This window comes from Trachurus trachurus (genome assembly GCF_905171665.1).
Source record: "Trachurus trachurus genome assembly, chromosome: 19".
Classification (NCBI taxonomy): Eukaryota; Metazoa; Chordata; class Actinopteri; order Carangiformes; family Carangidae; genus Trachurus; species Trachurus trachurus.
The window spans coordinates 1,501,393-1,525,530 of record NC_139913.1 but is presented as its reverse complement, the minus strand read 5'-3'; the positions used below and the strand labels follow the sequence as shown (position 1 = coordinate 1,525,530).

Below are 24,138 nucleotides of genomic sequence, written 5' to 3'. Positions count from 1 at the left end.
GGAACTCATTTCTGGACACATGCTGATGACTTTAAAGTTGATATGACAGTAAATAAAGGTCAGGATCAAAGTTTAAATGTTGTGTCTCTCTCTGCAGACTCTGTCAGGCTGGTGAATGGGACCAGTGTGTGTTCAGGCAGACTGGAGGTCAAGTCCAACCAGTCTAACCAGTGGTGGTCCTCCATGTGTGAAGATGACTTTGACCAGCAGGATGCAGAGGTGGTGTGTAGGGAGCTTGACTGTGGGGCTCCTTCAGTCCTCCAGGGGGCGCTCTATGGAGCAGTGGAGGCTCCAATGTGGACCAAAGAGTTCCAGTGTGGAGGCCATGAGTCAGCTCTCCTGGACTGTAGAAGCTCAGGCTCAACTAGAACCAGCTGCTCACCTGGCAAAGCTGTTGGACTCACCTGCTCAGGTACAAGTGGAGCTACAGTTTGGATTTGCTTCATTTCTGTTTGAATCAAACTCACTTCTTTTACTCTTCACTCTCTTCTCTGTGTTCAGAGTCTGTCAGGTTGGTGGGAGGAGCCAGTCGCTGTGCAGGTGAACTGCAGGTGAAACGAGGAGAGTGGAGACCAGTGGACAGCTACTGGAACCTGAAGGCAGCATCTGTAGCCTGTAGAGATCTGGACTGTGGCTCTGCTGTTTCAACAAGAAGAAGAGAGGAGTCCTCAGAGAGGTCTGTGTGGATGATCATCAATGACTGTGTTCAGTATGGATTTACCCTGAGGGAGTGTTCATCATCAGGTTCCTCTTCCTTCACCGTGGAGATCACCTGTTCAGGTAAGATCATCAGTGACAGTCAGGTTTAGTTTCTCCATTTTCTTCCTTTGTTGCAGAAGCAGAAATGTTCAGACACATGTTATTTTTGTATTTAAGTGAGTGAAGGTCTGAAAACAAGACATTTAATATCTCAACATGTTACATCATGTAACATCTCTCTCTCTCACACACACACACACACACACACACACACACACACACACACACACACACACACACACACACACACACACACACACACACACACACAGACCATGGTCTTCCTGCATGTACAGGTGTAGGCAGCTCCCTGATCACATGTATGTTAAATAATGAAGAAAGCTCTATGTCCTATAGGAAGCCTTCACTGTAGTGAGTCATCTTACTCTCTCACTGTCGTTCCTCCATCATTATTTTCTTTAACATCAACAGTTTTAACACTTCAGTCTCTTTGAGCTCATCGTCTCTGACAGATCTCATTCTTTAGAGTTTGACAGATTTCTCTCTGGTTTATTTCTGCTGTAAAGACGTCAGAGACTCCTCATGAATTTATTTCATCTGTGGCAGCAAATCACATCACATGACTCTTTAGATACTCCTGTCGATTAAAGGAGCATTAACGCAAATCCAAATCCATTAATCGCAAATCCAGATCGTTCCGTTCATTCATCTCCGCATAGTGCTGCTCCGTATTGGCATCCTCTCTCACACACACAGCACAGAGAAGCGCACATGCATAACAGCAGTGCGTGGTAAAACCGAAACTTATAGGGCGCGATTTCCGCGATTGCTGGAGTCCATACGCCATGACCTCGTGTCTGACCCCAATCTCATGCTTGGCACCGATCAGCTGTTGATTGCTCCTATTAAACAAGGGACAAGAGAGAGGGAAAAGGACAAGACACAAAACCCCCCGCATTCGTCAGCTTTCCCCTGCGTCAGCTGACTATCACCGTTACACTAGGTATGAAGACCAGATATTAGGGCTGCCACAAACGATTATTTTGATAGTCGACTAGTCACCGACTATTTTTTTCGATTAGTCGACTAATCGGATCATACGTAAATTGAATGTAAAACATACAGCTTATCGCACCAGCATGCAGCTGCTCTTATATACCATAATTAGCTTTCAGCTTGAAGTGTTTAAGGTATATGCTAACTAAAAATAAAGACAATTAAGATAGTTCATTAAACTTTTAATGAAATATGCAGCTTTAACTGTAGCATAAAGTGCAAACAGCTGAGTAAAATAAGGATAAGGCACTGGCCTAAACAACACCAAAATAAATACTTAAAGGTTTTTTGTCTTTCCTTCATTTGTCTCTGGCATTAAACATAGCTACATTTAAATAAAATGAAGTGGACACCTGAAACTAAGGAATTGTAAACAATAATAAAGTTTTGGTAGGCCTATCAATCAAATATAACTTGTGCTCATTGTAAATAGGAGTCGTTCTGTTAAAAAAAATCAAATAGTTTATAAGACAATCGTCTTGTCTGGAAAAATGTAAATGTCCTTTTTACTGTCACAGAAGGAGAAACATGGAAAGACTCAACAGAAAGTTCTGTGTGAAACTGTCAAATGAAAACAAGTGAAACTGAGGTGCAGCTCAAACTCTGCAAGGTGCGGACTGTGATGAGAAGCTACCGGGAAATATTGACGTAGATTTACGCCGGGAGAGAAGACTTGCACGTTAAAGTGGAGGTGAAGCAGCCAGCCAATTTAACATAATTCATTAAATGTATTTCCAGTGTGCTTAAACTTAGACAAACTAACACATGAAACACAAGCATTTAGGAGAAAATGCGAGTTGAAAATTGCATTTTTTAGCTAGTGCGCCGCCATCTTGTCGTTCGACTGTCCGTGACGTCACGGTGTTGGTTGCCTCCGCTGGCTGACAGCCACAGACGGTGAAAGTGAAGGACATAGCTACTACAGAGACGGTAAAACATGACACTGTGGAGGCACTGGATTAGAACAGACACAGAGGAGACCTCTACTGTGTTGCTCCTTCTGTGAACTAGTTTTACAGTGTTAAAAACTAGAAAAAAAACCCTCTTTTTTCATTAACTGCCGCTAAATGAGCCGTCCAGCAGCGGAGCTGTTATCAAGACTCCTCTGCTGATCTTGGTGTGATCATTTCTTACACCATGTTTACATCCAGTCTGGATGTGGTCCAGAGGAAAATTCTGATCAACCCTGAAAGTTGATCATTCACCGGATCAACCGACAACAACCTGATTTTACTCCGACAGTTTTCAGTTTAGCTGCCTCAGCCCGTCCTCCCCCGACCGGCCCACGTTCACACCGTGATAAGCATCAGTCACCGCGGGGAGAGAGGCTGGACCCTCCGCTAGTCCGCTCACACACCGAGGGATCATTCACAACCTCACACACACACACACACACACGCACGCACACACGCGATCTGATGACAATGGTATTAACTGTAATAGCGCCCATCAATAAATAAGAAGGGAAAAATCTCTGATCTCATCCTCCACACACCCAGCCCTCAGCAGAAGACTATTCAAACAATAAATATGTATTACCTTTACTCCAGGTGTCCAAAACAGTCAGCAGCAGCAGCAGTCATCCAGCTCCAACAGTTTAATAATCCACCGATATTCCCGTTTACATGGCGTTCCTCGCAGCCAGCGCGGTGTTTCATTCATTTGCATTGTGTGAAAAAAAAAGTTTTAGCTAACGTTAGCGTTAGCTTTAGCTTCAGCTCCTGACAGGAGAGGAGAGGCTGACAGAGGAGATGGTGAAGCCTCTCCGCTGCTGGTACCGAGTCCAGACCACGGTCCAGAGGTCCAGACAGTCCGACACACCGCGTCCGAGCCGCACGGACCGTGTCCGTGTGGGAGTAACGTTGCACCGGGAGTAAACAACGCGGTGGAACTGGACAACACAGACCCGGTTGATCAGAAACACGGCTGCTGCCGCCGCTAATTTTTTTTTTTTTTTCACACAATGCAAATGAATGAAACACCGCGCTGGCTGCCATAGATGAGGAACGCGATGTAAACGGGAATATCGGTGGATTATTAAACTGTTGGAGCTGGATGACTGCTGCTGCTGCTGACTGTTTTGGACACCTGGAGTAAAGGTAATACATATTTATTGTTTGAATAGTCTTCTGCTGAGGGCTGGGTGTGTGGAGGATGAGATCAGAGATTTTTCCCTTCTTATTTATTGATGGGCGCTATTACAGTTAATACCATTGTCATCAGATCGCGTGTGTGCGTGCGTGTGTGTGTGTGTGTGTGTGTGTGTGAGGTTGTGAATGATCCCTCGGTGTGTGAGCGGACTAGCGGAGGGTCCAGCCTCTCTCCCCGCGGTGACTGATGCTTATCACGGTGTGAACGTGGGCCGGTCGGGGGAGGACGGGCTGAGGCAGCTAAACTGAAAACTGTCGGAGTAACGTCAGGTTATTGTCGGTTGATCCGGTGAATGATCAACTTTCAGGGTTGATCAGAATTTTCCTCTGGACCACATCCAGACTGGATGTAAACATGGTGTAAGAAATGATCACACCAAGATCAGCAGAGGAGTCTTGATAACAGCTCCGCTGCTGGACGGCTCATTTAGCGGCAGTTAATGAAAAAAGAGGGTTTTTTTCTAGTTTTTAACACTGTAAAACTAGTTCACAGAAGGAGCAACACAGTAGAGGTCTCCTCTGTGTCTGTTCTAATCCAGTGCCTCCACAGTGTCATGTTTTACCGTCTCTGTAGTAGCTATGTCCTTCACTTTCACCGTCTGTGGCTGTCAGCCAGCGGAGGCAACCAACACCGTGACGTCACGGACAGTCGAACGACAAGATGGCGGCGCACTAGCTAAAAAATGCAATTTTCAACTCGCATTTTCTCCTAAATGCTTGTGTTTCATGTGTTAGTTTGTCTAAGTTTAAGCACACTGGAAATACATTTAATGAATTATGTTAAATTGGCTGGCTGCTTCACCTCCACTTTAAGATGAGCGCTCATTACGTGACGAGGACGCTGTGACCAGACGCGGTAACGTTCCAATATAAGTCCGCGGTTTTATTTTTAAATGAGGAACGGCTGTTTTTCAGTCCGTGATTTAAAACGATGGAGCAGCGGTACCGCTCTTAGTAGGCTACCGCTTCTCATTTAAAATGACACAGAGAGAGAGAGAGAGAGAGAGAGAGAGGGAGAGGAGCGGCGGTGGTGGTGGTGGCGACGGCGGGGGGGGGCGGGGGGTTACACCGGTGCCGCTTGATGAGGGACAAGACAGGTAGAGAGAGAAAAGAGAGAGAACACCTGTAAACTCACCTTGAGTGAGTGAGTGCACGTGTGTGTGTGTGTGTGTGTGTGTGTGTGTGTGTGTGGTGGGCGGCTGCAGCGGTGGGTGCGTGTGTGGAAGGTGCCCCAGCAGTTTTGAGAGAAAAACTAAGTTAAAAAAAAACAAAAAAAACGACGCATCGACTATTAAATTAGTTGTCGACGATTTTAATAGTCGACGTAGTCGTGACTAGTCGACTAATCGTGGCAGCCCTACCAGATATCCCAGTTGTTTATCAAACAACCAGTACACTCAGTCCCCGTGTGTAACTGCTACTTCCCCTGTCATGTGTCATTCTCTGGGCTGTAGGAGCAAAACACAGTAATTACACCAATTATATATATAAAAGTTGATTACATGCTTCATTATTAAACTGATTGTCACAAGCTTATCATATGTCTAAGGCAAATGTCAATATCCCAAACATTATAGCAATATATGATTTGGGGGTAAATATCACAACACTACACTGTTGGCTATTTTCTTTGTAAATTTAGTTATGGCTCCCCCCGACCTATCTTTTGCATATTTCAGCTTATTTTATGCTATTACTGCTGTATTTGCGTTAATGCTCCTCTAAAGTGGACTAACAAGGTTGCTTGACTGATGATGTTAAAGGGCATTTCCAGTCGTAATCAATGTTTACCTCAGATATCAGGTCTCCTATGATCAGTTCATTTCATACCATCCATGCTCCCAACTGCAGCGTGTGGACGTTTATATTTCTTTTTGTTCAAGGATCATTTTTTCAATGTTCATTAATGGGCTCTGGACTAATTTTAAAATTGTTCTGTGGTCACAAGTAACGTCATTTTGACCATCATTTGAATTAAAAAATTACCTTTACAATTAAATTTAATCAAAATTCGGACTTACCGCAGCTTCCGCATTGTTTCTTTCTGGGTCAGAGGACAAACACCTCAGAGTCCCTCTACTGTTGTGTTCTCTGACCCAGAAATGAACAATGCCGAAGCCACGGCAAGTCTGAATTTTGATTTAATTTAATTGAAAAAAGAAAAGGACGTTACTTGCGACCACAGAACAAGTTTAAAGTTACTCTGGAGTCCATTAATGAATATTGAAAAAACATCCACACACTGCAGTTGGGAGCATGGATGGTATAAAATGAACTGATCATAGGTGACCTGATATCTGAGACAGACATTGATTACGACTGGAAATGCCCTTTAAAGTTGTTTCTGTGAACATTTTGAATGACCTGACTGAAATAAACAAATTTTCATCCATTCATTCATTCATTCATTCATTCATTCATTCATTCATTCATTCATTCATTCATTCATTCATTCATTCATTCATTCATTCATTCATTCATGTTGAAGTCCACAGCATTGGTTGACTTGAGTCTGTGACTCAAGAGCTGGACTGTGAGTTTCTTTAATGGTTGTGTTGGGGACAGAGAAGGAACTCATTTCTGGACACATGCTGGTGACTTTAAAGTTGATATGACAGTAAATAAAGGTCAGGATCAAAGTTTAAATGTTGTGTCTCTCTCTGCAGACTCTGTCAGGCTGGTGAATGGGACCAGTGTGTGTTCAGGCAGACTGGAGGTCAAGTCCAACCAGTCTGACCAGTGGTGGTCCTCAGTGTGTGAAGATGACTTTGACCAGCAGGATGCAGAGGTGGTCTGTAGGGAGCTTGGCTGTGGGGCTCCTTCAGTCCTCCAGGGGGCGCTCTATGGAGCAGTGGAGGCTCCAATGTGGACCAAAGAGTTCCAGTGTGGAGGCAACGAGTCAGCTCTCCTGGACTGTAGAAGCTCAGGCTCAACTAGAACCAGCTGCTCACCTGGCAAAGCTGTTGGACTCACCTGCTCAGGTACAAGTGGAGCTACAGTTTGGATTTGCTTCATTTCTGTTTGAATCAAACTCACTTCTTTGACTCTTCACTCTCTTCTCTGTGTTCAGAGTCTGTCAGGTTGGTGGGAGGAGCCAGTCGCTGTGCAGGTCAACTGCAGCTGAAACAAGGAGAGTGGAGACCAGTGGGCAACAGGTACTGGAACCTGAAGGCAGCATCTGTAGCCTGTAGAGAGCTGGACTGTGGCTCTGCTGTTTCAACAAGAAGAAGAAGAGAGGAGTCCTCAGAGAGGTCTGTGTGGAGGATCGACACTGACTGTGTTCAGTCTGGATCTACCCTGAGGGAGTGTTTATCACCAGGTTCCTCTTCCTCCACCGTGGAGATCACCTGTTCAGGTAAGTCCATCAGTGACATCATCAGTGACAGTCAGGTTCAGTGTCTTCTTTCCTTTGTTGCAGAAGCAGAAATGTTCAGTAACATGTTATTTTTGTATTTAAGTGAGTGAAGGTCTGAAAACAAGACATTTAATATGTCAACATGTTACATCATGTAACATCTCTCTCTCTCTCACTCACACACACACACACACACACACACACACACACACACACACACACACACACACACACACACACACACACACACACACACACACACACACACACACACACACACAGACAGACCATGGTCTTCCTGCATGTACAGGTGTAGGCAGCTCCCTGATCAGGGCTGGAGAGAAACAGAACACATGTATGTTAAATAATGAAGAAAGCTCTATGTCCTATCCACAAGTTTCCGAACGTCATATATGGTCAAAACCAGCTTCCAGTTTTGCCGGTTTGGTGGAATTGTACGTTTACGTTTCCATGGTTTTCAGTCGTTGTCATAGTTGCGGTAAACGCATGGATCTATTAACGCTGGCTTCTAACATGGATGTCAGTCTGTGTGATATCCACTGTTAAAAGCTGCTGTGATGATCCATGCGTTTTACAGATTTTCATTGAGAAAAAAAAAAAAAAAGAAATCCATGCATTTACCGCGACTACCGAAACCATGGAAACATAAACATAAAATTCCACCGGAAGAGCAAAACCGGCAAAACAGGCTACGTTTTTGACGTTCGGAAAAAGGTGGATAGGAAGCCTTCACTGTAGTGAGTCATCTTACTCTCTCACTGTCGTTCCTCCATCATTATTTTCTTTAACATCAACAGTTTTAACACTTCAGTCTCTTTGAGCTCATCATCTCTGACAGATCTCATTCTTTAGAGTTTGACAGATTTCTCTCTGGTTTATTTCTGCTGTAAAGACGTCAGAGACTCCTCATGAATTTATTTCATCTGTGGCAGCAAATCACATCACATGACTCTTTAGATACTCCTGTCGATTAAAGGAGCATTAACGCAAATCCAAATCCATTAATCGCAAATCCAGATCGTTCCGTTCATTCATCTCCGCATAGTGCTGCTCTGTATTGGCATCCTCTCTCACACACACAGCACAGAGAAGCGCACATGCATAACAGCAGTGCGTGGTAAAACCGAAACTTATAGGGCGCGATTTCCGCGATTGCTGGAGTCCATACGCCATGACCTCGTGTCTGACCCCAATCTCATGCTTGGCACCGATCAGCTGTTGATAGCTCCTATTAAACAAGGGACAAGAGAGAGGGAAAAGGACAAGACACAAACCCCCCGCATTCGTCAGCTTTCCCCTGCGTCAGCTGACTATCACAGTTACACTAGGTATGAAGACCAGATAATATCCCAGTTGTTTATCAAACAACCAGTACACTCAGTCCCCGTGTGTAACTGCTACTTCCCCTGTCATGTGTCATTCTCTGGGCTGTAAGAGCAAAACACAGTAATTACACCAATTATATATATAAAAGTTGATTACATGCTTCATTATTAAACTGATTGTCACAAGCTTATCATATGTCTAAGGCAAATGTCAATATCCCAAACATTATGGCAATATATGATTTTGGGGTAAATATCACAACACTACACTGTTGGCTATTTTCTTTGTAAATTTAGTTATGGCTCCCCCCGACCTATCTTTTGCATATTTCAGCTTATTTTATGCTATTACTGCTGTATTTGCGTTAATGCTCCTTTAAAGTGGACTAACAAGGTTGCTTGACTGATGATGTTAAAGGGCATTTCCAGTCGTAATCAATGTTTACCTCAGATATCAGGTCTCCTATGATCAGTTCATTTCATACCATCCATGCTCCCAACTGCAGCGTGTGGACGTTTATATTTCTTTTTGTTCAAGGATCATTTTTTCAATGTTCATTAATGGGCTCTGGACTAATTTTAAAATTGTTCTGTGGTCACAAGTAACGTCATTTTGACCATCATTTGAATTAAAAAATTACCTTTACAATTAAATTTAATCAAAATTCGGACTTACCGCAGCTTCCGCATTGTTCCTTTCCGGGTCAGAGGACAAACACCTCAGAGTCCCTCTACTGTTGTGTTCTCTGACCCAGAAAGGAACAATGCCGAAGCCACGGCAAGTCTGAATTTTGATTTAATTTAATTGAAAAAAGAAAAGGACGTTACTTGCGACCACAGAACAAGTTTAAAGTTACTCTGGAGTCCATTAATGAATATTGAAAAAACATCCACACGCTGCAGTTGGGAGCATGGATGGTATAAAATGAACTGATCATAGGTGACCTGATATCTGAGACAGACATTGATTACGACTGGAAATGCCCTTTAAAGTTGTTTCTGTGAACATTTTGAATGACCTGACTGAAATAAACAAATTTTCATTCATTCATTCATTCATTCATTCATGTTGAAGTCCAGACCGTTGGTTGACTTGAGTCTTTGACTCAAGAGCTGTGAAACTGTGAGTTTCTTTAATGGTTGTGTTGGGGACAGAGAAGGAACTCATTTCTGGACACATGCTGATGACTTTAAAGTTGATGTGACAGTAAATAAAGGTCAGGATCAAAGTTTAAATGTTGTGTCTCTCTCTGCAGACTCTGTCAGGCTGGTGAATGGGACCAGTGTGTGTTCAGGCAGACTGGAGGTCAAGTCCAACCAGTCTAACCAGTGGTGGTCCTCAGTGTGTGAAGATGACTTTGACCAGCAGGGTGCAGAGGTGGTCTGTAGGGAGCTTGGCTGTGGGGCTCCTTCAGTCCTCCAGGGGGCGCTCTATGGAGCAGTGGAGGCTCCAATGTGGACCAAAGAGTTCCAGTGTGGAGGCCATGAGTCAGCTCTCCTGGACTGTAGAAGCTCAGGCTCAACTAGAACCAGCTGCTCACCTGGCAAAGCTGTTGGACTCACCTGCTCAGGTACAAGTGGAGCTACAGGTTGGATTTGCTTCATTTCTGTTTGAATCAAACTCACTTCTTTTACTCTTCACTCTCTTCTCTGTGTTCAGAGTCTGTCAGGTTGGTGGGAGGAGCCAGTCGCTGTGCAGGTGAACTGCAGGTGAAACAAGGAGAGTGGAGACCAGTGGACACCGGCGGCTTCATCTACATCTGGAACCTGAAGGCATCATCTGTAGCCTGTAGAGATCTGGACTGTGGCTCTGTTGTTTCAACAAGAAGAAGAGAGGAGTCCTCAGAGAGGTCTGTGTGGATGATCGACACTGACTGTATTCAGTCTGGATCTACCCTGAGGGAGTGTTCATCACCAGGTTCCTCTTCCTCCACCGTGGAGATCACCTGTTCAGGTAAGTCCATCAGTGACATCATCAGTGACAGTCAGGTTCAGTGTCTTCCTTCTTTTGTTGTGGAGGCAGAAATGTTCAGTAACATGTTATTTTTGTATTTAAGTGAGTGAAGGTCTGAAAACAAGACATTTAATATGTCAACATGTTACATCATGTAACATCTCTCTCTCTCTCACTCACACACACACACACACACACACACACACACACACACACACACACACACACACACACACACACACACACACACACACACACACACACACACAGACAGACCATGGTCTTCCTGCATGTACAGGTGTAGGCAGCTCCCTGATCAGGGCTGGAGAGAAACAGAACACATGTATGTTAAAGCAGAACTATGCAGTATTTCGGCTGTAATTATTGTGGCTCAGAGTCACTGTGATGGTAGAGTGACCTATTATGAGGTGAATGGGGTCTAGGCCAATGCGCTCACCCCCCCCCCACTGGCTGAAAACCGCACTTGCAAGATCAGTCCTCCGTCTCGGTGTAAATCTCATCAATGGATAGAACTATCGCGAGAAACTGCCTTACGGCAGTACGAGATAAGAACGCAGATGACGTCATGCATGTCATGAATCGTGATTGGTTTGAGTTTGGAAAGTCGGAGGAAACCATGGAAACATGTTTGTACTGATGAAGTTCGGCTTGTGGCTAACACGGAGCTAATGCTAACAGACACACACACACCATGGATCTTTTATAAGATAATGTAATACATCATGACACACACACACACGCCTTCGCGTTTTGGAACCTTTATTCATGTGTGTGTGTATGTCTGTGTCTTTGTGTCTTTGTCTGTGTGTGGCCGTATTAGCGTTAGCTCCGTGTTAGCGTTAGCTCCGTGTTAGCATTAGCTCCGTGCTTAGCAAACACCGCTCTCTACCTTCAGCAGTAAACACAAGCACGTGTAGGGAGGGGGTGGAGGAGGTGGGGCGGCGAGTTTTTTTTTACGACAGTGACATGTGCCTCCCAGAACTGTGGGGGAGCCCCGGAGAGGGAAAAAAAGAGAAACCAACGAAGGAGCGAGCTATTTCCGGCCAAGTTGCATAGTTCTGCTTTAAATAATGAAGAAAGCTCTATGTCCTATCCAGTTTCCGAACGTCATCTATGGTCAAAACCGGCTTCCGGTTTTGCCGGTTTGGTGGAATTGTACGTTTACGTTTCCATGGTTTTCAGTCGTTGTCATAGTTGCGGTAAACGCATGGATCTATTAACGCTGGCTTCTAACACGGATGTCAGTCTGTGTGATATCCACTGTTAAAAGCTGCTGTGATGATCCATGCGTTTTACAGATTTTCATTGAGAAAAAAAAAAAAAAAGAAATCCATGCATTTACCGCGACTACCGAAACCATGGAAACATAAACATAAAATTCCACCGGAAGAGCAAAACCGGCAAAACAGGCTACGTTTTTGACGTTCGGAAAAAGGTGGATAGGAAGCCTTCACTGTAGTGAGTCATCTTACTCTCTCACTGTCGTTCCTCCATCATTATTTTCTTTAAAGCAGATATCAGCTTCACGGCCGTTTCGGCTAATGCTGCGTTCAAGGCAGGCTTTTGAAACCGTAAGTTACAGCTTCAAGTCACAACTACGACTTGGTAGCGTTCCAGGTAACCCGTAGCTCGTGTTTTTACCATCCTGTTGTCTGTGAAAGTTCCCTATAACGGCCACTCGTAACTTCCGACCCGTGAACTCGTACCAGATCGAACTGGTATGACTTCACAGGAAGGAAAAACACAAAGTACGAGTTTCTTTGAACGCACCATGAGTTAGCAGCCCCCGCCCTTGTCAGGCATCAATTGGTCCTCGTGCTACCTCACCACATTCACGCGCATCCCTTGGCTGCACACACAGCCCTTCATGCCGTTCTCTCTCCTCATTGGATAACACTTGTATCCCACAAGGAAAATTTTCTCCTCGGGTTACAGCAGAGCAGAGTGACGGAGAGACTCGTGTTTAGGCTGAAATACTTCATGTAAGTGATTGCTGACGGAAAATAGGACTATTTAGGACTTATATTAACAAAAACATTCCACTGATATCTGCTTTAACATCAACAGTTTTAACACTTCAGTCTCTTTGAGCTCATCATCTCTGACAGATCTCATTCTTTAGATTTTGACAGATTTCTCTCTGGTTTATTTCTGCTGTAAAGACGTCAGAGACTCCTCATGAATTTATTTCATCTGTGGCAGCAAATCACATCACATGACTCTTTAGATATGATTAAAGGAGCATTAACGCAAATCCAAATTCTTAATTCAGCCACTAGATGGAGCCAGTGGCGGAGCATATCAGATATAAACAAGTGGGCGTCTCTCCTCCATACATGTAATGCTTTATGGTATTTAGAAATCAGCTGTCAGAGAGAGAGCAGCCTCGTTTGTTGATGAGAAGAACAAGTTCTCTAGTGTAGGACATGAGGAGAAAAAACATGCAGGTTTTCTGTAACAAGATGGCGCACCCCCGTAGTAACACACACACACACACACACACACACACACACACACACACACACACACACACACACACACACACACACACACACACACACACCTGGAGAGAAGCAGCCTCTCTGTTTTCCAAAACTACGGAGTGGCCCGCATTAATGTGCCGTTAAAATAATTTTGTGCTAACGCCAGGGTTTCTGCCTTAACAACAAAAGGGCCGCCGCCTAAACAAACGTCTTCAAAAAAAAAAAAAAAAAAAATCTATATACTAGCGATATTCACCACAAATTGATTCCCCCTGTCATGTGTCATTCTCTGGGCTGTAAGAGCAAAACACAGTAATTACACCAATTATATATATAAAAGTTGATTATATGCTTCATTATTAAACTGATTGTCACAAGCTTATCATATGTCTAAGGCAAATGTCAATATCCCAAACATTATGGCAATATATGATTTTGGGGTAAATATCACAACACTACACTGTTGGCTATTTTCTTTGTAAATTTAGTTATGGCTCCCCCCGACCTATCTTTTGCATATTTCAGCTTATTTTATGCTATTACTGCTGTATTTGAGTTAATGCTCCTTTAAAGTGGACTAACAAGGTTGCTTGACTGATGATGTTAAAGGGCATTTCCAGTCGTAATCAAGGTTTACCTCAGATATCAGGTCTCCTATGATCAGTTCATTTCATACCATCCATGCTCCCAACTGCAGCGTGTGGACGTTTATATTTCTTTTTGTTCAAGGATCATTTTTTCAAATTTCATTAATGGGCTCTAGACTCATTTTAAAATTGTTCTGTGGTCACAAGTAATGTCATTTTGACCATCATTTGAATTAAAAAATTACCTTTACAATTAAATTTTATCAAAATTCAGACTTACCGCAGCTTCCGCATTGTTCCTTTCCGGGTCAGAGGACAAACACCTCAGAGTCCCTCTACTGTTGTGTTCTCTGACCCAGAACGGAACAATGCGGAAGCTGCGGTAAGTCTGAATTTTGATTAAATTTAATTGTAAAACGGAAAAGTGGAAAAAAGCGGACTAACGAGGTCGCTTGACTAATGATGTTAAAGTTGTTTCTGTGAAGATGTTGAAGTCCAGACCGTTGGTTGACTTGAGTCTTTGACTCAAGAGCTGGACTGTGAGTTTCTTTAGTGGTTGTGTTGGGGACAGAGAAGGAACTCATTTCTGGACACATGCTGATGACTTTAAAGTTGATATGACAGTAAATAAAGGTCAGGATCAAAGTTTAAATGTTGTGTCTCTCTCTGCAGACTCTGTCAGGCTGGTGAATGGGACCAGTGTGTGTTCAGGCAGACTGGAGGTCAAGTCCAACCAGTCTGACCAGTGGTGGTCCTCAGTGTGTGAAGATGACTTTGACCAGCAGGATGCAGAGGTGGTCTGTAGGGAGCTTAGCTGTGGGGCTCCTTCAGTCCTCCAGGGGGCGCTCTATGGAGTAGTGGAGGCTCCAATGTGGACCAAAGAGTTCCAGTGTGGAGGCCATGAGTCAGCTCTCCTGGACTGTAGAAGCTCAGGCTCAACTAGAACCAGCTGCTCACCTGGCAAAGCTGTTGGACTCACCTGCTCAGGTACAAGTGGAGCTACAGTTTGGATTTGCTTCATTTCTGTTTGAATCAAACTCACTTCTTTTACTCTTCACTCTCTTCTCTGTGTTCAGAGTCTGTCAGGTTGGTGGGAGGAGCCAGTCGCTGTGCAGGTGAACTGCAGCTGAAACTAGAAAATTTCCTCTCGGGAAATTTTGAATGGGCCACGGGAGCTACTGCGGGTTGTGCCATCTCTGTCAACATGGGAATCAAACCCACGATCTTAAGGTCAAGACAGAGCTGATCAGACAGACACATGATCATCTTTCTATAAGCACTGATATGGAGGAGCTGTAATCACATTAGGTTAACTGTGTGTGTGTGTGTGTGTGTGTGTGTGTGTGTGTGTGTGTGTGTGTGTGTGTGTGTGTGTGTGTGTGTGACTGTAATCACATGAAGCTGGCTCTAGAGTCTGTGTGTGTGTGACTATGAGCTGCATCCTGTGTCAGTCTGATTTAGCTGTGTCTGTGTTTATAAACATTTAAACGAGCGGCAGGTGGATTGTTTATGAAGTTAACGAGCTCTGGCCTGGTTACCACAGCAACTCCAGGTGGTTACCACGGCGATAGGGGCCCCCGCAGGCTGAGACAGACAGAAACGTGGAGAAAAAGAGCCATTTTCTGCCTCTGCACCGGTCTCACATTTAGGCTTAGCATGACAAAACGGTAACTCCTATCAGAACAAAACACAGATCAACGTTGCTCTAAGGACTTACTGAAATTTTTGGTACGATTTGGTGTTTCTACAGTAAATATTTTGGCGACGCTGGCAGTTTTAAAACATCAGGCCGTTCTGCTTCTCTCAGAAAATATTTGTATTGGACTCAATGAGGAGCAGAGACAGACGTGGCCGCACTTAGAGGCTCCGAGTTTAAATTCTGTAAGTCTCTCTGATATTTTGAGCAGATGATGAGTGACAGGACAAGTTTGTCTTACAAATTCTGAAAAAATTATGTGTGTAGAGTGTAAATTGTGGCCGGGCCGAGTTTGGAAAGAGAAAAAATCTGTAGTTTTTCTGGCATCTCTCCCACTCTAACCGATAATGTCACGCACTCTGACACGAACATTCCGTCCAATACACACCCATTATAATCTCATAATTTCTCCAAAAATGATCATGGTCATTGAACAGGGATTGATCAAAAACTATATGACCTATCAAAACGTGGAGTAATACGCCAATACACAAGACTTGTGCCTACTGTTTAAAGTTTAAATGAAGTCTCTAGGTGAAAGTATGCCTGAGCAGTAGACGTTTGTTAAACTCCAATGATTGGTCTTTTTCGCTCTTTTTTTCCCGCCCGTCCCATTCATTTCAATGCAAAAATTTTGCACGGTTTTTCGCGACTTGCGTCGCGAATAATTCGTACACTGTTGAGAAAAGTAATAGCACACCGATCCCGATCAGGACGCACGTTTTGATATGTAATATGTCCTGCAACTCTTCGAGTTGCAGGACTAGTAGCGAACCGAAAGTTGGCCGGAAGTGGAAAAATAACTAGAAAAAGATAGCATTTCCTGCAGAAAATGCGTGTGAATGCTGAAAGCAGCTGAACGCTATTGCTGAAGCAATGCTGAATGAGCTGAAGAAATTGTTGAATCAACGCTAAATTAGCTGAAGAAACTGCTAAAGCAATGGAAAAAAGGCATAATAGCTGAGAAATAGCAGAAATAGAATAGAAGAAAGAAGTTAAAATACAGATGAAGGGGTAGAAGAAAGAAAGACAGAAAGAAAGAAAAAGAGAGAAAAATTAGCTGAGGAGTAGAACATGTAAACAGCGGGTTTAATGGTGTGAAATGGTTGAGAAGAGCCTCAGTAGTTTAGGATACGTGTAAAACAATGTGTTCAACATGACCAAAATGGGGAAATGTGTATTTTCAGTTTAAATAGCTAAAGAACAAAATTAACAGCAACGAGTCCATTAACTACAACAGGAAGATAGAGAGGTACATACAAAACAGTCAGACAACTGTAGGAAAAGTGTGTGTGTGTGTGTGTGTGTGTGTGTGTGTGTGTGTGTGTGTGTGTGTGTGTGTGTGTGTGTGTGTGTGTGTGTGTGTGTGTGTGTGTGTGTGTGTGTGAGGAAGATATACAAAAAGTTCTGACCTGACAACTGTATGAAATGTGTGTGTGTTGGACGTGTGTGTCTGTTTGTGTATGGTTAGTGTGTGTCCATTTGTGTGTGTGTTTGTTGTGTGTAATTGTGTGTCTGTTTGTGTGTAATTGTGTAAATTGTGTATGTGTGTGTGTGTTGGATGTGTGCGTATGGTGAGTGTATGTCCATTTGTGTGTGTGTGTGTGTGTGTGTGTGTGTGTGTGTGTGTGTGTGTGTGTGTGTGTGTGTGTGTGTGTAGTAGTTAGTGTGTGTCCATTTGTGTGTGTTGGATGTGTATGCATGGTGAGTGTGTGTCCATTTGTGTGTGTGTGTGTGTTGGATGTGTGTGTATGGTGAGTGTGTGTCCATTTGTGTGTGTGTGTGTGTGTGTGTGTGTGTGTGTGTGTGTGTGTGTGTGTGTGTGTGTGTGTGTGTGTGTGTGTGTGTGAGGAAGATATACAAAAAGTTCTGACCTGACAACTGTATGAAATGTGTGTGTGTTGGACGTGTGTGTGTCTGTTTGTGTATGGTTAGTGTGTGTCCATTTGTGTGTGTGTTTGTTGTGTGTAATTGTGTGTCTGTTTGTGTGTAATTGTGTAAATTGTGTATGTGTGTGTGTGTGTGTGTGTTGGATGTGTGTGTATGGTGAGTGTGTGTCCATTTGTGTGTATGTGTGTGTGTCCATTTGTGTGTGTGTGTAGTAGTTAGTGTGTGTCCATTTGTGTGTATGTGTGTTGGATGTGTGTGTGTGTGTGTGTGTGGTAGTTAGTGTGTGTCCATTTGTGTGTGTGTGTGTGTTGGATATGTGTGTATGGTCAGTGTGTGTCCATGTGTGTGTGTGTGTGTGTTGGATATGTGTGTATGGTCAGTGTGTGTCCATTTGTGTGTGTGACCGACAGACAGTCAGACAGAGAGAATGTGTGTGCGTTGCCATGGTGACGTTGCCATGGTGAGGTTACCATGGTGAGGTTGCCATGTTGAGGTTACCATGTAACTGTTGGCTGGTGGTTTTATGGCATGGTGGCAGCTTTAACCATAGGCTTTAACTGCTCTGTGACACCCTCAAACAGATCTAATGTACGACAAATCTGTACTTAGTACGAGCAAAAGGTTTACATTTTCCGAACCATAAGACCTTGCTGAACGCGTCCATGTCAATTTGGTATTTCTAGAGTAAAAATTGTTGATTGTGTCGCAGGTTGGAAACTTTGGGACGTTTAGAAAATCAGAGCCTACTTTTGAATGGGAGTCAATGAGAGGAGAGAGGGAACTGGCCACACTCAGAGGCTCCGAGTTTAAATTGTGTTCGTCTCTCTGGTTTTTTGAGCACATGAAGAGATCGAGGATGAGCTTGTCTACAAACGTGGCGGAAATTATGTGTGTAGAGTGTAATCTGTGGCCGTGCTGACAGGATAGAGAGAAAAATGTGAGAGGATTTTTAGACCCTCTGTCACTCTACCAACTGCCAACGTCCGAACATTCCGTCCCATTGACTTTCATGTTAAATCTGAATTTTGTCAGAAATTTTAATGATTTTAAAACTATACATATATCTGAAACTGTTGAAGATATCAATAAGCTGAGATATAGCTGAATAGTTGAAAGGTTTGTGAACAGTTTAAAAGTTGAATGAAGTCTGTAGCTGAAAGTATGCTGAAGCTATTAGAGGCTGAATGAAGCAGAAGATTTGAAGAGTTTGAAGACTGTTTCAATGTATTCCTATGGGAAAAAAATTGCAGAAAAAGTTAAATATTTTAAAAAGTATAAATAGTTGAAAAGAGAAAAATAGTAGCATAAATGTCCTGAGAAAGCTGCACGTTTTGATATATGAATTGTTGAAATAGCACAAAGTATGAAGAAGGAGTTAAACGCAGAAAAAGGGTGAAAGACGTAAGAATAATAATAACTAGAAAAAGATAGCATTTCCTGCAGAAAATGCGTGTGAATGCTGAAAGCAGCTGAACGCTATTGCTGAATGAGCTGAAGAAATTGTTAAAACAATGCTGAGTTAGCTGAAGAAACTGCTTAGGCAATGTTGAAAAAGGCTAAAGCTAAAATATAAAAGTTGAAGACTGAGAGATGAATGTCTTTCTATGGGCGAAAGAAAGAAAGAAATGGGGTAGAAACAAAGAAGAAAGAAATAAAGAAAGAAGTTAAAATACAGATGAAGGGGTAGAAGAAAGAAAGACAGAAAGAAAGAAAAAGAGAGAAAAAAGAGACATAGGGTTTGAAAGAAAGAAAGAAATAGAGTAGGAGGTAGGAGATAGATAGGACAGAGAGTGTGGAAGACAGAGAGAAGAGGGTAGACAGAGCACGATAGATAGATAGATAGATAGATAGATAGATAGATAGATAGATAGATAGATAGATAGAGTTAGTGTGTGTCAATTTGTGTGTGTGTGTGTGTTGGATGTGTGTGTATGGTGAGTGTGTGTGTCCATTTGTGTGTGTGTGTGTGACTGACAGACAGACTGAGAGAGAATGTGTGTGCGTTGCCATGGTGTGTGTTTGTGTGTGTGTGTGGTAGTTAGTGTGTGTCCATTTGTGTGTGTGTGTGTTGGATGTGTGTGTGTGTGTGTCCATTTGTGTGTGTGTGTTTGTTGTGTGTGCATGTGTGTCTGTTTGTGTGTAATTGTGTAAATTGTGTATGTGTTTGGTAAGTGGTTTGTTTGTTGGGTGTGTGTGTGTGTGTGTGTGCGTGTGTGTGTTTGTGTGTGTGTGGTAGTTAGTGTGTGTCCATTTGTGTGTGTGTGTGTGTGTGTGTGTTGGATGTGTGTGTGTGTGTGTGTGTCCATTTGTGTGTGTGTGTTGGATGTGTATGCATGGTGAGTGTGTCCATTTGTGTGTGTGTGTTGGGTGTGTGTGTATGGTGTGTGTGTGTTGGGTGTGTGTGTATGGTGAGTGTGTCTCCATTTGTGTGTGTGTGTGTGTGTCCATTTGTGTGTGTGTGTGTGTGTGTGTGTGTTGGATGTGTGTGTATGGTGTGTGTGTGTGTGTGTGTGTGTGTGTGTGTGTGTGTAGTAGTTAGTGTGTGTCCATTTGTGTGTGTGTGTTGGATGTGTATGCATGGTGAGTGTGCGTCCATTTGTGTGTGTGTGTGTGTGTGTGTTGGATGTGTATGCGTGGTGAGTGTGTGTCCATTTGTGTGTGTGTGTGTGTGTGTGTGTGTGTGTGTGTGGTAGTGTGTGTCCATTTGTGTGTGTGTGTGTGTGTGTGTGTGTGTGTGTGTTGGATGTGTGTGTGTGTGTGTGTGTGTGTGGTAGTTAGTGTGTGTCCATTTGTGTGTGTGTGTGTGTGTATGACCGACAGACAGTCAGACAGAGAGAATGTGTGTGCGTTGCCATGGTGAGGTTACCATGGTGAGGTTACCATGGTGAGGTTACCAGGGTGAGGTTACCATGGTGAGGTTGCCATGTTGAGGTTACCATGTAACTGTTGGCTGGTGGCTTTAAGGCATGGTGGCAGCTTTAATCATAGGCTTTAACTGCTCTGTGACACCCTCAAACAGATCTACTGTACGACAAATCTGTACTTAGTACGAGCAAAAGGTTTACATTTTCCGAACCATAAGACCTTGCTGAACGCGTCCATGTCACTTTGGTGTTTCTAGAGTAAAAATTGTTGATTGTGACGCAGGTTGGAAACTTTGGGATGTTTAGAAAATCAGCGCCTACACTTGAATGGGAGTCAATGAGAGGAGGAGAGGGAACTGGCCGCACTCAGAGGCTCAGAGTTTAAATTGTGTTCGTCTCTCTGGTTTTTTGAGCACATGAAGAGATCGAGGATGAGCTTGTCTACAAACGTGGCGGAAATTATGTGTGTAGAGTGTAATCTGTGGCCGTGCTGACAGGATAGAGAGAAAAATGTGAGAGGATTTTTAGACCCTCTGTCACTCTACCAACTGCCAACGTCCGAACATTCCGTCCCATTGACTTTCATGTTAAATCTGAATTTTGTCAGAAATTTTTATGATTTTAAAACTATACATATATCTGAAACCGTTGAAGATATCAATAAGCTGAGATATAGCTGAATAGTTGAAAGGTTTGTGAACAGTTTAAAAGTTGAATGAAGTCTGTAGCTGAAAGTATGCTGAAGCTATTAGAGGCTGAATGAAGCAGAACATTTTAAGAGTTTGAAGACTGTTTCAATTCATTTCCTATGAGAGAAAAATTGCAGAAAAAGTTAAATATTTTAAAAAGTATAAATAGTATGAAAGAGAAAAATAATAGCATAAATGTCCTGAAAAAGCTGCACGTTTTGATATATGAATTGTTGAAATAGCACAAAGTATGAAGAAGGAGTTAAACGCAGAAAAAGGGTGAAAGAAGTAAGAATAATAAGTATAAAGATTTGAATAACAATAGTGTGAATGCTTCCAGCATTCACACTAACTAGAAAAAGATAGCATTTCCTGCAGAAAATGCGTGTGAATGCTGAAAGCAGCTTAACGCTGTTGCTGAAGCAATGCTGAATGAGCTGAAGAAATTGTTGAATCAACGCTAAATTAGCTGAAGAAACTGCTAAAGCAATGGCAAAAAGGCATTATAGCTGAGAAATAGCAGAAATAGAATAGAAGAAAGAAGTTAAAATACAGATGAAGGGGCAGAAGAAAGAAAGACAGAAAGAAAGAAAAAGAGAGAAAAATTAGCTGAGGAGTAGAACATGTAAACAGCGGGTTTAATGGTGTGAAATGGTTGAGAAGAGCCTCAGTAGTTTAGGATACGTGTAAAACAATGTGTTCAACATGACCAAAATGGGGAAATGTGTATTTTCAGTTTAAATAGCTAAAGAACAAAATTAACAGCAACGAGTCCATTAACTACAACAGGAAGATAGAGAGGTACATACAAAACAGTCAGACAACTGTAGGAAAAGTGTGTGTGTGTGTGTGTGTGTGTGTGTGTGTGTGTGTGTGTGTGTGTGTGTGTGTGTGTGTGTGCGTGTGCGTGCGTGTGCGTGCGTGTGCGTGCATGTGAGAGTGAGGAAGATATACAAAAAGTTCTGACCTGACAACATTTGTGTGTGTGTGTGTGTGTTGGACGTGTGTGTTTGTTTGTGTATGGTTAGTGTGTGTCCATTTGTGTGTGTGTGTTTGTTGTGTGTGCATGTGTGTCTGTTTGTGTGTAATTGTGTATGTGTTTGGTAAGTGGTTGTATGTTTGTTGTGTGTGTGTGTGTGTGTTTGTGTGTATGTGGTAGTTAGTGTGTGTCCATTTGTGTGTGTGTGTTGGATGTGTGTGTATGGTGAGTGTGTGTCCATTTGTGTGTGTGTGTGTGTGTGTGTGTGTGTGTGTGTGTGTGTGTGTGTTGGATGTGTGTGTATGGTGTGTGTGTGTGTGTGTGTGTGTAGTAGTAGTTAGTGTGTGTCCATTTGTTTGTGTGTGTTGGATGTGTATGCATGGTGAGTGTGTGTCCATTTGTGTGTGTGTGTGTGTGTGTGTTGGATGTGTGTGTATGGTGAGTGTGTGTCCATTTGTGTGTGTGTGTGTGTGTGTGTGTGTTGGATGTGTGTGTATGGTGAGTGTGTGTCCATTTGTGTGTGTGTGTGTGTGTGTGTGTGTTGTATATGTGTGTATGGTCAGTGTGTGTCCATTTGTGTGTGTGTGTGTTGGATATGTGTGTATGGTCAGTGTGTGTCCATTTGTGTGTGTGTGTGTGTTGGATATGTGTGTATCGTCAGTGTGTGTCCATTTGTGTGTGTGACCGACAGACAGTCAAATAGAGAGAATGTGTGTGTGTTGCCATGGTGACGTTGCCATGGTGACGTTGCCATGGTGACGTTGCCAGGGTGAGGTTACCATGGTGAGGTTGCCATGTTGAGGTTACCATGTAACTGGTGGCTGGTGGCTTTAAGGCATGGTGGCAGCTTTAACCATAGGCTTTAACTGCTCTGTGACACCCTCAAACAGATCTAATGTACGACAAATCTGTACTTAGTACGAGCAAAAGGTTTACATTTTCCGAACCATAAGACCTTGCTGAACGCGTCCATGTCACTTTGGTGTTTCTAGAGTAAAAATTGTTGATTGTGTCGCAGGTTGGAAACTTTGGGACGTTTAGAAAATCAGAGCCTACTTTTGAATGGGAGTCAATGAGAGGAGAGAGGGAACTGGCCACACTCAGAGGCTCCGAGTTTAAATTGTGTTCGTCTCTCTGGTTTTTTGAGCACATGAAGAGATCGAGGATGAGCTTGTCTACAAACGTGGCGGAAATTATGTGTGTAGAGTGTAATCTGTGGCCGTGCTGACAGGATAGAGAGAAAAATGTGAGAGGATTTTTAGACCCTCTGTCACTCTACCAACTGCCAACGTCCGAACATTCCGTCCCATTGACTTTCATGTTAAATCTGAATTTTGTCAGAAATTTTAATGATTTTAAAACTATACATATATCTGAAACTGTTGAAGATATCAATAAGCTGAGATATAGCTGAATAGTTGAAAGGTTTGTGAACAGTTTAAAAGTTGAATGAAGTCTGTAGCTGAAAGTATGCTGAAGCTATTAGAGGCTGAATGAAGCAGAAGATTTGAAGAGTTTGAAGACTGTTTCAATGTATTCCTATGGGAAAAAAATTGCAGAAAAAGTTAAATATTTTAAAAAGTATAAATAGTTGAAAAGAGAAAAATAGTAGCATAAATGTCCTGAGAAAGCTGCACGTTTTGATATATGAATTGTTGAAATAGCACAAAGTATGAAGAAGGAGTTAAACGCAGAAAAAGGGTGAAAGACGTAAGAATAATAATAACTAGAAAAAGCATTTCCAAGAATGGAAATGGTGTGACTGCTGATAGCAACTGAACGCTGTTGCAGAATTAGCAAATAGTATAGAATAAATAGTGCAAGCAGTGATCACCATACAAATGTTTGACCAAGGTCAGAATCGAACCAACAACCTCATGGTCATTAGACTTCCACTCTGCCTCTAGGCCACAGTGCACACACAGTTACAGAGACTGTTGTCTGTTAATGATCTGCACACTGTCAACATCAAGAAAGCTTGAGAGTCAAGCTTGAATGACTTAGAATGAAAATTATTATCTAAGTCTCTTTGCATTTTTGACCAGAATTTTAGCCAGAAGACAAGTGTGGCTACAAAACTGGAGAAAATAATTTGTCTAGAGTTTAATTTGCAGAAAAAGTTAAATATTTTAAAAAGTATAAATAGTTAAAAAAAGAGAAAAGTAATGCCGATAAAGTTCAAAAAAAGCTGCACGTTTTGATATATGAATTGTTGAAATAGCACAACACCTAACCATATGGCCACAGAGAACCTGAGTTACAATGAGCTTTATACTATGAGGAATCAAAGACTGTCCAATGACAGCTGAATAATTGGAATCAAAAGTTAAGCAATGATGTGAAATGAC

General features: G+C 42.7%; 3 protein-coding genes across 4 annotated transcripts in view; all 3 read left to right on the top strand.

The window, feature by feature from the left end:
• The window catches only part of LOC311003120 (scavenger receptor cysteine-rich type 1 protein M130-like), a gene marked incomplete at both ends in the record, with an annotated part of 33,370 nt that extends 29,717 nt beyond the window's left edge, over window positions 1-3,653 (top strand). The window contains 3 exons of the mRNA XM_083994805.1: window positions 98-412; window positions 502-780; window positions 3,505-3,653. Coding sequence (XP_083850931.1) covers window positions 98-412; window positions 502-780; window positions 3,505-3,653 — 743 coding nt within the window. The remainder of the gene's footprint in view (window positions 1-97; window positions 413-501; window positions 781-3,504) is intronic.
• The window catches only part of hlfb (HLF transcription factor, PAR bZIP family member b), a 353,334-nt gene that overhangs the window by 121,613 nt on the left and 207,583 nt on the right, over window positions 1-24,138 (top strand). The window lies entirely within an intron of this gene.
• On the top strand, window positions 6,183-14,058 carry LOC311003119 (scavenger receptor cysteine-rich type 1 protein M130-like; the record flags this gene model as incomplete). Its single annotated transcript, XM_083994804.1, has 6 exons — window positions 6,183-6,189; window positions 6,593-6,907; window positions 6,997-7,281; window positions 9,884-10,198; window positions 10,288-10,409; window positions 14,032-14,058. The coding sequence occupies 6 exons, from the start codon at window positions 6,183-6,185 to the stop codon at window positions 14,056-14,058; spliced, it is 1,071 nt and encodes a 356-aa protein (XP_083850930.1).